The 15335-nt window shown below is 41.1% G+C and overlaps 1 protein-coding gene across 5 annotated transcripts in view; it reads right to left on the reverse strand.

Annotated features, from left to right (window-relative positions):
* nwk (FCH and double SH3 domains nervous wreck) overlaps positions 1 to 15335 on the reverse strand; it is a 107293-nt gene that overhangs the window by 18284 nt on the left and 73674 nt on the right. For 4 of the 5 annotated variants that reach the window (XM_086984665.1, XM_086984667.1, XM_086984675.1 and 1 more), the window contains 2 exons: positions 1319 to 1416; positions 678 to 809 (listed from right to left, as the gene is read on the reverse strand). In XM_086984665.1, coding sequence (XP_086840791.1) covers positions 678 to 809; positions 1319 to 1416 — 230 coding nt within the window. Of the gene's footprint in view, positions 1 to 677; positions 810 to 1318; positions 1417 to 10320; positions 11437 to 15335 lie in introns of those variants that run through there. The other variant, XM_022817299.2, reaches the window with a different exon arrangement.

Genomic DNA, 15335 nt, shown 5'->3' on the forward strand with positions numbered 1-15335 from the left:
AAGATGTGACTCAAGGGAGCTTCGTCTTTGCGAGATCAACAGGGTTTTCAAAGGGAAAGTTATATCTCAAGGACAAACAATCAAGGCTCTATTGTATGACTTTCAAGCTCAACAAAAGAGGTAACCATGCAACCGGTTCCCACAGACGCACTAAAGCTGCCTGTTCCTAAATTTATTAGTGAGTGTGAAGAATTTGGCTCAAATAAAAACTTTGTTCAGAAACCCCAAACCCAACAAACCAGTTGTGTTGGCAAGGGTAATTTATTTTACAAATAATACATGTGATTAGTATATCTTAACAGTCAACGATCAACGTTTATACTTGTAGTTATTATTTGATTTTGGAAGAATTGATCTACATCAATTGAGGGTCTTAATCGGTCGAATCAACTAAAGATTTGACTATGTTTATAAAATACTTCAGCTGTATAAAAGTAAATAAATAAAGTGAGCTGTCTTTCCGAAAGGTAAAATTAATTATTTCCCTTTTTTAATCAACTATCACGTATCCTTTCACTGATAAAGATTACTTCTGATGAAAAAAGATACGCTACACATACACTTTTTTTCCTAAGAACTTAGAAAGTCCACCCTTAGTCTACGCGATTCGTTACGTGTCCGAAAATTTGTGCACACTAACAGGCGTGAATAATTTTTTTTTAATTATAAATACGTACTTAATTTCAGCCTTATCTTCAGTTTTGTAGTCGATTCCGGGCGGCGGTTTTTTGGCCAGGTATGTCGTAGCCAATTTGACCATCGCCGTACCATAGTCCTTTTCGATTTGTGCGCGGATCTTCGTGAAATTCCTGCAAAAAAGTAATTGCAATAATAATTTGTATATGTCAATATCGTAGTGTAACTATTATAGAGCTACTAATTCACACTTAGTTGAATATGAGCAATGAGCCGTATTTAGATTAGTCTGCTACCAAAATACGCCAAAATAGGGCTTGAAGGTTCAAACGATAATAAGAATCACCTCTATCCAAACTTAGGCTTTACTAGATGAAATAATAGTTTGCTTAGAAGAAAACCTTTTTGGCATAAATCATCTACAGTTCGCTGGTTTGCAATTCGAATTTAGGCCCGGTTTTTTAGTTAAGCATTTATGATGTCATTGGTCCTTAGACGGTTGAAGCCGGTTTCAGTGAGGCCTAAAGACTATAAAGAATTATACATTGTTAGATATATGTGTGAATTACATAAGTTCAGACTTACACCTTGATGGGACCGTACAACTTTGAGAAATTTCAGCTTTACAATTATTCATTTGGCTGTTAAGGCTTAGTCTCAGTTGGGGTACGCCAAGACCTACCGGATGTCATCGAGCAATTCGGTGTCCTGTTGGTGCTTCAACTGCAACTTAGATAGCTGCTCGCTATGAACCGTTTTTAGTTGATTTGAGTGCTTCACCTGCAATGGCAGTTGGTTAAGCAAAACCGTTATTCAGGCCCATTGAAAAATATATATATATTATCAATCCTATAATTTGTCTACTTTATTGGAGTTTCAAGTATTATCTAGTTCGTTGTTAGCAACTTTGCCCTATCTATAATAGGCCAAGATTAGGTCAACGTCTATATGATGTTTACAATACACATTGCTTGATATATATTTCGTGTCACGTGTTGAAAACAGCTATGGCTTAGGCATATACGTCACTGTTTTTTTATTTGAACATAAGCTAGATGTGTTATTATTTGTATAACTATATTTAATTTGTAATAACTATATTTTTAATGCAATATATAACGAGGATAACCCGTTTTTTAGATAGGTTGAAATACCCAATGCTTTTGTTGTCCATATTAAGGTTTTCGCACTTAACTTAGTTCTGCGGCTAACTTGAAAGTTCGAGTTTCTAAAGTGACCTTATACACGAATAACAATTCTATAAATCGACCTACCTTCCAGAGAAGAATACCTGCCAGATTTGCTCGTGTGAATTTGTATGTAAATCCGTATAATATTCTATAAGACGACAATCGCACGCCATTGAGCGAGCTTGTATCTGGAATCCTTGTACATATTCATAACACATTTACAATTGGCTTTCAAAGTTTGGAACGGTCTCTTGAAGCTAGCCGCAACCTAATAAAGACAGGCCTTAATATGTGCACTACCTTTTTAAGTAAACACCATCAATTTTAACAATCGATCACAGATAAAATGACCGTGTTTGTGCTAGCATGCAACAACAATGGCTATATGCAATGCGCCGTAACTGACTGGGGTAAGAATTCACGTAGACCTAAAATTCTATAATAATTTGCTCTAATTATTGGCGGTCTACAGCCTCCTAGTTAGGAATGTTTGAAAACACATTTTTTCTTGCTCTTGACAGTCTTTTGTCGATTGTGCCTGGACGGCTACCGTTAGTGTTGACACCAGCAGAAGTAGGTCACGTATGGCTGTTTTGAACAAGCGAATGCCGGAGATGAACATATTTTCAAACGGAAATACAACCTTCGTGCAACCACGTCCGCCGGATCGCGACAATCTCTTTCGCCCGTCGTTTGCTTACCCATACACAAGTGCAAAACCCAGGTAGCTGAAGTCAAAGCGACATACCGGCACTCATATACGTTCATAGTCGTCTGCAGATTCCAAAGCTTCACATATAGGAAGCTTGCCCACACTTGGCGAGTGGTTCGTTCTTGTAAGCGGCAGATGGTGTTGAAGAGTTCGCATCCGCTTCGTACCGTGCATCATGTGCCCCCTCATTCTCAATGCTTGTTGGTGTTGTGGCATAACAAGGGTCCCCAGAATCATTGGTGTCTCTTATTTCTCAGTGGTTGCTCCTCGATATTGCCACGGGGCGATCGCTAAGGGGAAGTCAGCGGGCCGTCTAGCGAAACAGGGCGTGCAAAAGATAGCGGCTCCTGATATGAACGCTACTATCACAAGTGCCCTTTTCCAAATTATCTGATTTTTATGTCGGATGCCGGATATTATTGCGGGGCGACAGTTACGAGCATCTCGTGCAGTACGAGCTATTCCCCTATACCCCGCACAGACCTTTTCGGTGGAATTGCTGTCAGGTCGCATTAAGCACCGCATGGTTGACGGTACGCGACCTGCTTTTATTTATGTGGGCACAGCTATCGATGCTGTTGGTCGACGACGCCATGAACCTTCCGCGCGCTGTCTGCGAAACTGAGCAGTGAAATTGCGTATAGGCACGCAACCCCTGTCAGCACTTCACTGCCGCAGTAGCACAAGCCGCTACGAGCATATGAACAGGCAGTAAAGTACTCGCATAGGCTGTGTCCTGGTACATAATTGTATTCACTGTACTGGGCATAACTTCAGGTATTAGATAGGACATCTAACATCGTACAATACGAGGCTAAGTAAATGAAGTCTATGCAACTATCCCACAGCTCTTCGGTTCGGTCTTCCAACGATGATCGAGGACAATACTCCTCCAGAGTACATGGTACTAAAGCAGGTAGCCGGCTGCAGCAGAGCTGTCTCGCCCACAGATACAGTCGTATATGTGTCGTTCGTAATAAGACGCACATAGGTTCACCTACAGGTAAATAAATAATAACGAACATATAATACTTCACATATTGACAGATGCACTTGCTAATACCCATTTTTCCTGCATTCGAGAAAATTAAGCCTCAAGTGCCCTGTTCTGGTGAGATGACTTTAGCTTCCTCTTAAGCGAAAGTATCGTTTTTGTAAGTATGAACTGCAAGCGCTACGGTGTTGTCAGATACCAGACTACCAGGCGTAGACGGCAAACAAGATATTGCTATTATACACAGTTGACGATCATCTTTTTGCCTTAATTACATAGTCATCGTTGCTCAATTGGTCCGCCGTTCTAGTGTCACCTGCAGCATCTGAAACGAGAGAGAATCTAAAGTGGGGATGGATAGAAACCTATTTGTTTGCCGTTACCTCTCAGTCGAAAGCTTTGCCGGAAAAATTAGGTCAACTTTTAACCCTAAAGGGAAAATATATCTCCAAGTAACCATTAGTAGAACTGCAGTGTCAGTTCCTTTTACACTTCGACACAAGCGGATACTTCTTTCTCCACGGTCTATTTTTTTGCTCTTATTGCGATCCATTATTACGCATCTTATCGGCTGCGTGGCAAAAATCCAAAAGGTTGTCAGGTAAAATACTGATGAAATCGTCAACTCGGCTAAATTCTAAAGTTGATCTTCTTAAAGTTTCAAAGGCTAAGGAAGAAGTATGGGTATCTTCAGGATAGGTTGTGACGAAACCGAGCCGAATGAATCGCAAGTATCCAAAACAATATACGGAAAGCGGTTAAAACACAGACTTCTAATTTGATGGTAACATGGCGTTATGTCTCATTCGACACGTTTTGTAATGATTCTTTTAGCACTACTAGGCATAGAGCTGAAAGTTCCTTTGACATACTTCGGAGCTATCGGTAGATGCCGTTATTGATGTCCATCCTACGAAATCTATAACAAGAATATGACCGCTAGGTCAGTTAAAATTTGCTGGCAACTGGGTTTTTATATATAAACTAACAAATTATAGTATGAATAGGCGAAACATTTTCGTTGATATATCAAGATAAGGCAGGCCTGCAGGGCAAAACAGGTTATCTTAGCATTAATTATGCCTGTGGGTTGTCATGCTGAAAGGATACAAAAACAACTATTTCAACGCGTCATTACAGGTCGCGAGGTCCGAGAAGCTTGCCTGAGCAAACGAAGAGCATACAGCAACTTCGAAGAAGGCCCTTAATTTTTTCTTGGCCCTGGTTAGGTTCAGCGTGAGCGATGTCGATACTTTGCTTAGGACAGTTTCTTTAGAAAACTTCTCATTAGAATCTCTGAGTTTATCTATCGTACGAAACATCTTTTCTCTTTGTCGAAATATGTTTATATGCGATATCTCGCACGTTGAAGTACTGTAGTTATTCGCACTGTAATGCCTCGCCTTATATATAAGGAGGTTTATTTTCAATCATTGACAATATCTTTTATCATAGATTTGTTCGTGAAGACGAGCGACTCAAACGAGGCGGCTCCATAGTTTAACAAAGGAATACCTACCACGACACTTTCTGATACAGGCGCATGTAGCAACGAGCTGAATCGACGGAAACGTTTGACGTTGATTTTGCACCGACAGAAACCCAGCTCGATTTAGATGAACGGTATGATACATTGCAACGTTATCGTATAGGTATATCATATATAGGACTGTACCGTGTAGCAGGTGACATCAATGTGATACATTGTGAATTTTTACATTACAACAACTTGTAGTACAGCCCGAGTAAAGACGTGGCTTTTGCTATCTAATATTTAGGCCAAATCTGTAAATAAATAACTTCGACGAAAATCTACGAAGCGACGCAGTACTCTTGACGTACCACAACGTAAGCTAAATGATAAACAAAAAAAACTACTAACGGATACTACCGGAAGTGCACCGGAAATTCGGGATGCTTTGAGTGTGATTATTGGATTGCTTTTGCGGTTGCTTAGCGAAGTATCTTACCGACAAGTTTAAATTAGGATAATGCCAGGACGGTGTGCATCGAGACACGGCTCGTCTAAGCTGTGTTCGGTTATGTGAGCACCACATACGCTCTACGGTTGTGAACGAGACGGTGTGATGAAAAGCTTCAAAACGTCAGCAGTAACGACATGAGTTCAGGATCAATAGAAAGTGGATACATTTTGTGTAAGGAACTACAGGGGCCTGAAACTCTCAAAGGCTGGTAGTCAGTCATCATTCCTTTGATTTCGCTACGTTATACATTTCACAAGTGGGGTAAATTCTCGAAAAATATCAACTGCACGAAAAGGCGTCCCAAGTGCAGCATCTTTGTCATTTATCTAAACCTAGAATCGCCACACAATATAAGATTGATACTATTACGCAAAACACATAAATACTGAGGTTGGCTATCACCGCTTGCAAAAAAAAAGCTAAAGGATGAAGAGCTACAACTTTGGCCCATCGCCAGCAAGGCGTCACGCTCTATCCTGACCGCAAAATAACTTTATTTTACACAAGTTAAACAAAATACGCTTATGCCTGTACCATGAGTGAGTCTATCTTTCTTCCAAGGGGTCGAGATATAACTAACACACAATATCTTCATATCATTTCATGTACTATCTACTGAAACACAAATTATAACACATCAACTGTGTCATATTAATGATTCTTTCTGTGACTAAGTAGGTGGCTTGGATGGTTAATACGATAATCAGCTTATCGACTTTATCTGCTGCGGCATGATGTCCCCAGGCCAGAAGCACCCACCTATAATAAAAAAAAATGCAACTAAGGACAGAAACCCACATTGCCTATAGATTTCAGTTGCTCCATTTTAGAAATTCCCCTGTTTCCGTGATTCTGTTTGAAGTCAGATTCATGTTAGCCAACAAGTTACAATACAACGCACGCGAGTACTCGTAGTTCCACGCACAAGAAACAAGGAAGAAGATTACATCATGACTAGCCAGTAAGTCACTGGTTCTTCTCAGAGTTATGAAGTTCGATATGGTATGCAACAATTTTGTAGTTTTAGCGTCTTATGGCCTAATCTGACACTCGCAATGTACACCGCTCGAACCAACGAGGTGATTAATTAATCAACGGATTGACGCACAGCTGATAACCCCTTAACACCCCTGTGTCACGACAACAGCTCTATGATGATCTATCTCCTCAATTGATTTAGGATAAAGCGGTGAGATTTTCATGAAGCTAATAGCCACTTGCAAAAGCAATGTCAGATTTCAAGCGGGCTGTTACAAAGTTTCGAAGGTGGGGTACATCTCCAAGCATTGTATTAAGTAAACATTGATCATCAATCTTCATCAAATAAGACAAGTGGTTCGAAAGCGGCGAAACAATTTCGTCGAAATGTTTTTTTTGCTAATTTTTCTAAAGACCGAAATCCATACTACCTTTGTCTACGTGTTTGGTCATGGATAGTTGCGCTCTTCAGAACTGGTAACGACTGCGCAATTGCCAATTGTAAACTTTTTGATAAGTAATCGACTTCTGCATAAAATATTATACCATCAAAAAAAAATCATGCTTTAAAATTAAGTTATAAAAACACATTGATGTTATTATTTATATAAAAATGGTTAGATATATATATATATATATATATATATAGTAGACAATGAAATGTCTGCTACAAGAGGCACCCCTTTTGTTTATTATGAACGCAGCTTTGATATATCAAATATTCTCTAGACATGAATGAAAGGTAATGTGAATGTTATACTATTTTCATATAGCGTTATCCTAATAGTCCTTGGGTGTTGAACAGGCCTACCGTAGAAGTGTTTGCTTGTTAACCAAAAAATGTCCCCAGCCGCTAGTTGACATCGGAAGTTCTACGTTGTTGATTCTGCAGCCCCCTCCTTCTGTCGTTCTCAGTATCTTAAAAAGGGTCCATGCGTTCTCAGGTTCAGTACTTCCTTTTCGCTAGCTTTCATCGGCTATCTTTGTCGCCTTTGGATGCGCTCGTTCGACGCCACATTGTTTCCAGTTTAGGTCAAAACATTGGCAAACTGAATAGGAAGGAACCGAATGCTGCCCTTCGCCCTTCCTAATAACGACCTATGGAAAAATAAATTTCCTTGGAGAACTAAAATTTATTTCTTTACCAAGGAAAACGATGTTCGCACATAAACAGTGTATATAGAAAAAAATAAGGCACTAATTTAGGTCTGCTCTCCTGAAATGTTCACCTTATTCTTAGAGGATACAATATCTATGACGTTGAGAGGCAGAAACTCGTTGGTTAACCTACAAATAACGGTGGAATCCCAGAACGGTCGGAATATGCCCAGGTATCCAGCGCAGTTATTTAATAATTAGCTAGGCCTTCAGGCTTAGCGGGTTTTGTTCTAGACCGAAAAATTTCAAACTACGGTTTTCGTTCACACCGACTGTCTTTTTTAGACCTAATAAATGTACTCACAAACTAGCTTCCGATAGCTTAATTTCAACGACTCCTTCGGCTTTACATTTAGCCTTTGGTCAGAAGTTCTACATTTACTGATCAAATAGCCTACGATTACATAAACACAGGTAAAAAATCTTAGCTATCAATGATTTTATCAGAGCGAGCTTAGGGAACATTAAAGCATTCTACCCAGGTATGCTGAACAGTTTGTTTGATCACAATTAGCAATACCGTGCGTCCCAGTTTGTTTTCACGAATCAATCGATGGTTGCAGGTGTTCGCAGTTTCAATCGGCCATCTTTACTGACACGTTCGCTGTCACTCGACCTTATGGAAAGACTCTTGGAGTACACAAGATCTTCTTGACTATCCTGTCGCCAGCAACTGACTGCTCGTAGCATCTTTCTCCTATAGCAAAAAAAAAGGTCTTTCGAAGCGAAAAAAAAAATTTCGGGACTTGATTAAAGAGTAAATAATTTTGTGATGGAACATTTAGCAGAAATCTAATTGACTCACGGATGTTGAGAAACACAAGCGGGAACGCTACCAGCATCAGTGATTCGATCTTTGAATTTAACACAGTTCAGGAGAACAGAAGCTTGACCAAAGGCATCACAGGATGAGCATAGTTATCATTTCGAAATAGCTATAAGATCCATAGCAGGTTCTTTCGGTTAACTTGATACTAAGTTAACTTTAGTGGCGCCTACGCTTGCTAGATGAATGCTGACATTTTCGAGTATTCCGGCTGGAGCCATGTGGGCTGCTGGTGGTAGACGAAGCCGGGCATCACATATAACTGTGTGCAGAACATGGTACCTATTTCATCCCGCTACTTTTTTTCAAAGACAATTTGCGTTGTGTGGCCAAAATGAACAACTGTCAACCTGGAAAGTTACCAGCAAACATATAACATCGCATAGTCAAATGCTCTAAGATCATCCGTCTATGCTTCAAACAAGGATTCGCAGAAGTTACCGACTGAAATCGGCTGCGGTGCGGGAAGTGCTTGTTACATTGATACGCCTGGCTAAAGTTGTTGTACTGACTAACTGAACACTCTAACAAATTCAATCTGATTTTGCCTATTTTTTTTCTTGTCGTTTGTAGAGCAATTTGTTTTAAACCATTTTGCTAGAAAAGCTAACTAACTAGAGCGGGTATACTTTCAAAGGCCGGATTCGTGCCTTTGCCCTCCTCCTAAGTATATATACCTTGCACACTATATAATATCTCGATAAACTTGTTTTCCATCTATAAGCCATCATTCACGACTCTACTGGTTCACAGACTATCTATCAGCGATCCCACGTGCTGCCTGCACAACGTATTTTCCAGAGATGAACGTATGACTTAGCGATGACCCTTACCGTAAATACGAACCCTAGTCATCTACGGCAAGATACAGGAATAATACATCCGCTAATGTATAATTTAACGTTCTGTTGCCAACATTGAGAAGCTGTCAAGTTACGAACGTACTCGTTCATTCAACTCGATGTATCGTATCCGATTGTGCATCATTTGTTTGCTCCAGTCGGTGGCAGATGGACACAGCCATCAACAGACTTACACGTGTCGAGAAGCATTACGTTTACCTCTATGTTGTTTCAAGGAGGGGTGCTTTGCTTTGTCACCATCAAGTAGCAAGCGGGTTTGTTACGGCCAGCGCTTGGTTTGTTGTGGACGCCAGATCCTATGTAGCTATGACAATGTTGGAACGACGGTAATAGTAAAAGATGGTAGGCTTTACTTGGATGGCTTGTTGGGAGCGTCTCTATTTTAACCGCGCGCACGGTTACTTCGCGACAATGGCAATCGATCTGTCCACTTCGACTTGCTCCCCACGACGCTGACCCACGTAGTTCCTATTTCTATTTTTTGCTGTTATTTATAACTGCTCGTTGCAGCCGTACCGAGAGCCGATGAAAGGGGGCAGGGAGAAAAATAGACACCGGGCGCCTTTATTTAATCGACGTTTTTTGTTGCCTGTTTGCTGATCAGTGACTAAGGCTTTCAAGCAAGATGGATGTCATACCTGAATGCTTATTTATTTCAGCTGTATTATAGCTGTCAATACGTCGCACGATTGTTGTGCCATTGTTGGGTACCGTAGGGAGACCAATTGGATAAGGGCACAAGGACGAGAACGCTGAGCAACACATGCGATTGAGTTTGCCCATTATTGTCATCCGTGTTCGTGGCCAGGCTGTATGGAGTTTATTTGACAAAGTTCATGTATGATTGCCCTAAAAGCATGACCATCTTCAGTTGTTTTTCTGGCTTTTAACTGAGTCATATGTATGAGGTGTGAGTACTGTTCTTTCACTCGCGTTGAAAACATACTAGCAAATGACGTATGCTCATGTTTTGCTCACCTTTCGAGGGGGGGGCTGCGCTTTCACAGACATGGTTCTGTGGTTGAGTCACTTTGCCTGTTGCGCCAGAGAAGAGCAACGTTTGTCGGTTGCAAATTATGCACGAATAAGTTCTCGTCCGCTAAAGAAAATTGGAAGGATCCCAATCTGTGAGAGTTGGCCCAGCTCTGATTGACGTTTGACTATCGACTGGCTGGCTGGTATGAACTTCTGTATTCGTCATGTGAGCCTCGCTCGCGGATTCTATCACGATTGCGGCGTGTTTGCCACAGTCATCTTAGGACCTCCTTTTATTTTTCTCGGACGTGCTGTCTTCTGTCAACGAAGAGAACAGATCCAAATATTTCACTTCGACGCAGGATCACTCAACATAACACCACAAGCACTACGATATCCGCCACGATACCTGTCGTCGCCCTCCGCTGGCACACCGTTATTTCTTACGAACCAAATTCCATTCACTACCAGTCACGCGCTTCGAATTCGCTTGTTATTTCAACCAACAGCAGCAGCAGCAGCAGCAGACGCAGGAGTCAAGCAACAGGCTTACGTTGCTCCCAAAAAAGAAAATTTGCCGATTCACTGTCCATTTACAAGGACGATGATGGACAATCTGTCGTTGCCCACCCACACCGTAGCTGCTGGACTTTGTGCTTATCGTTCTGTCAAAGTAATCGGCTGCCGATTCAGCTTGCCTTTGCTGCTCGCGGCTCGGCCTTCGTTTGGATCACATGATGATGTCTTGTCCCATACACACAACGTCGCTCACCGGATGCCCGCGGTCTCGTTTGCGCACTCTGCTTCTAGCTCCCCGAACGGTTGCAGCGCAGTGCTGCTCTACTAAGAGCACACGCCGTGAAAGATGGTGGCCGCAACCCCGAAATTGTTCAGTTATTTCGGCCCCAGTAGCTCAGCCCGCATCATCCATTTGTCCCATTAACCGTAATTTCAGCCTTAAAGAGCCAGTAGTGTCTAGGTCGAATGAAATTTAAGCAATGAAATTGTAAAGTTTGTCGTTTTCTTTCTAAATTCGCTCATTGAAATGAGTTTTTAATCAAAATATCTAGCTTGTCCCTGGTTACCTCCCCTTGCGCAGGTCTGTCACTTTTCTTAGTTGACACGCTTCTCTAGGCGCCATCTTGGACCTTTCGCCCCAGGGCCTCCAGGGCCGCAGTTTGGTAAAATCCAACGCTCACCTCCACCCCGTTTTCAACCCCCCACAGAGCTTTCGTGCCTCGCTAGCGCCCCCTGGCGTTGCGGCGTGCTTTGATTCTTAAGGGGAAGCACGTTCCTTGTGTATTCTTATTGTTTAACAAGGCTATGATTAGACATTGTACTGGATTGCTTCATAGACCTATCAGACGTTGATAACCTATCAAACACGTAACAGTCAGCACCATAGACGAACAGCGTTTTCTGCTGCAACGGCGCACATAGATTCTATAGGTGGCAGTAAAATAATATGGAATTGAAGATAGTCAGTACTGAGACGCAGACGGTCTAACAAGCAGGATTACGCATCATTGAGTATAATAAAACTCGAAGGCTCTATTCCATGCTATATTGAGCATTTCCAGTTAATAGTGGCGTGCCTAGAGCGAACTCTCAGACTCATTCGAAGCACATCTACGCAAAGCACACATGAGGATAACAGCCAAAAGGGTCATCTATCCCTGTGAAGCCAAAGTCCATCGTGTCCTTTCGAAACCTTCTGATCCTGCAATACTGTATCCAAATCAATACACGAACCAACGCACCGAACAGAAGCTAGCCGTGATTGCCTATGATAACCGTAATCACAAGAGATACACACGATTCCTTCTAGCTAAGCAGACATTCGATTCTATCGCACGGAATCCATCGGACTTCCAGTTCATGACAACGCTATTCAGCTTCTGCGTTTCGGCTAAGGGGGCTGAGTTCAAATTCAGTCATGTAAACATTTTGAGCCTATATCATAGTACCACCTTTATGATGCAGCTTGAATTGGTTTTTCGCTCGTTAGACCGTGTGACTAATTGTTTGGTGTTCAATCGTACTTAATAAAAAAATACGACTCAAAATCAGGTACGCTCCGAACGATTGTCTTACGATTTGCTTGTACATCATGCACGCATCGCAGTTTTACAAACATTCATTTCTACACGAATGAAAAGTACTCAGCTGGCAACGTTAAAGCGGCAATACGTATTTCTAGAATCGAGGATCGAAGCGTACGTTGCATATATTACCAGGCCATAATTTCAAAGAACGATTATAGAAAATATGTAATGTAGGAATAAACTCTGAAACATAAATTGTCACCCATGAACATACGACAGCTAACCTTTGGATATTGTGTGATGCACACTTCACCGATCAGCCAATTTTTTATACAGCGCGTTATTGATACACACTTTGGAGCATCATAAGGCTGAGAATGAAGGAAAATTACATGTTTTTTTTTGGAGAGTCGGGTCAATACAGGTAAGCCCCTCGATAATAATAATAATCGGTCCAAACCCGAGCATAGACGTACGGTTCATTTCGTGCTGGGAGCCACTCGTCTAATGAAACGCCCTACGGGGATACCGGACGTAAAACTCGGAACACAGAAACTCTTAGATAATGATGCTGAAACATGGCAGGACCGCCACATCAAAAGGGTAGCGCTTGCGTGACCGTCACACGCGAGAGATACACTCTATTTGCTTCAAAGTGAAGTGCAAAGATACCGTGTTTTCGGAAAAGGATGACACAGTATATGGCTAATGCTCAGGTGTTCATTTGTAAGCAACACAAACGTGACCTTTGTAGGTATGGGGTAGATTTAAATACATCACACTACGGCATTTACACACTTAAATTCGTTTAATTGGCAAGCAATTATCAGCAGGTATACACGTTTCTTAACCGGTTGGGATATCTTAGAAAATTATGGAGCAGGTGCTTTTAATTCATTACAAAATTTAAGAATTTAGTGCACAACTCAAACTTTAACAACCTTGAAACTTAGGAATCTCTATCCTAACGCGATGGACTGTCGCAGCGGTAACGTTGACCCGCATCTCGAGAATGAGAGAATTCATAAATATTCATGTACTTTATGCTATACCATACTTTGAATTTGCTTGGATATATATATCTGATAATTCTCTACGGAGAATTGCCCAAAAAAAAATGTGTGGCCCAAGGCCACGCATTTTTTTAGGTTGAGGACAAGTGCATTATGCAGACCAGACTTCATAACTGTGTTGTTTGTCTGATACTGTGGGACTCTCACCCATTAAACCCTGGACCCAAGTCTATAACACTTAAACAGTGTGACAGCCTTTTCTAAAAATACTCATTAAGCGGCGTACATGTTTGACTGTACGAACAGGCCTCTTTACCTGCTAGAAAGGTGTATCGTCGCGCCAACGTTAGTCCTTTGGCTAACCTGCCCCACTGAATGAAAAGCCCTTTAAACACTTAAGACATCTTGACAAGTGCCCATTTATAGAACGCCGCCGGTTTCACTTCGGCATCGTTGTTAATTGTCTCTCAAAGAACTTCAGATCTTTTTAATAAATTTAAAATTTTCAGATACCCTCTGATCTTATATATGGCATCAACGTCAGGCTATATTAGATACAGAGGTATCAAATTCTGTTGGGGCTGCCTAGGATTTAACATTTCATCTATACTGACGAACGAATCTTCTAAGCATCCGTATAGCTTAAGCTGGAAAGGTCTAACAGTAAATTAATTCGGATTCGTTCTATGTCGTCTACGAACTAAGATGACATGGACGCCAACACTGTTTGCACTGAAAAGTATTTAGAAAGGATGGTGACATAATGGGAATCTGAACTTCAACTTTCAGAATTAATCTCATAACAAGCTAGGACATTTTTAGGACAAGATAATTGAAGGTGCCCGCCGACCTAAAACACAAGCAGAAATTTCCTTTTCTGCAACAACGTTCTGGCTTTGTGCTGCTTCTCAAGCTTAATTTATTAAGTATAGCTCTATTAGCTACGATTGTTCATTACAAACTTTAATCTATAGGTGCCTTAAAATACGGATTATACTAATTCTAGACACAGCGTTCCTTTAGACCACGATCGATTGACAGATGAAAACCTAGTTTCAAGGTTAGCTTGAAGAGAAATTAATAATTATTATATTAAAGTCAATTATTACTTTCACATGAAGCGGAACATTTTATTGCTAGGACCTTGGTTTTGCCGGCAGCGTGGGGCAGTTTATGCTAATCACCGTAAAAATTGTTAAGAATCCTTGGGAACACTGTAGGGGTTTTTCGAAAAAGCATGCCTTCAGCAGCACTCGATTTATAAAGCTGAGGCCACGCCGTATTTGTTGCACGTATTTTGCTCTACACTTCTTTCAACCGGGACACGTTGTCCTATTATACTTAAAGTCAAAATGAGCGACGGATGGAGTCCAGCACCAGCCTTTGCACGGCGCTTGTGCTCGACGTCTTCTCGTTTACGAGCGTTTGGAAGCTTGCAACACACAGCCAAAGAGATGGTCATAATCATTGCATTTTTCTCTTATTTTTTGAATATTCTAGCTAGTCTGAGAGACTTTTTTTTCATCTATTTACCGCAAAAACCATATAGTACTTACCGTATGGTAGGACAAAAACGAGTAGCTCATGGCCTTCTTTTTTAGCAACTCAAATATAAGCCCTGTATATTATGGTAATTTGTAATGAATAAGAAACGATTCGAAGAAAACGAATATATAATGTATCTCTGTATGCTACACACGTGCATTTGTACGTTTTTCATTTGTGACTTTATACACGCGACTCAACACGCAAGCCCAAATCGGGTTTGTTGCAATTATTAGACAACAAAAAACTTTTGTCGTTAATAAGTCAACATAGCCCACGTTCACAGCTCAAGCCAATTACAAGCAGATGACAAATGATTTGAGTAGTTAATGATGAGCGACAGTGTCCTAATCGCGGTTAATGGTAATAAGGTCCCAACTTGACAGTATCATCCAGATGATGAGTTTTCACTTAA

This window comes from Varroa destructor, unplaced genomic scaffold (assembly GCF_002443255.2).
Source record: "Varroa destructor unplaced genomic scaffold, Vdes_3.0 BEIS01000001.1, whole genome shotgun sequence".
NCBI lineage: Eukaryota > Metazoa > Arthropoda > Arachnida > Mesostigmata > Varroidae > Varroa > Varroa destructor.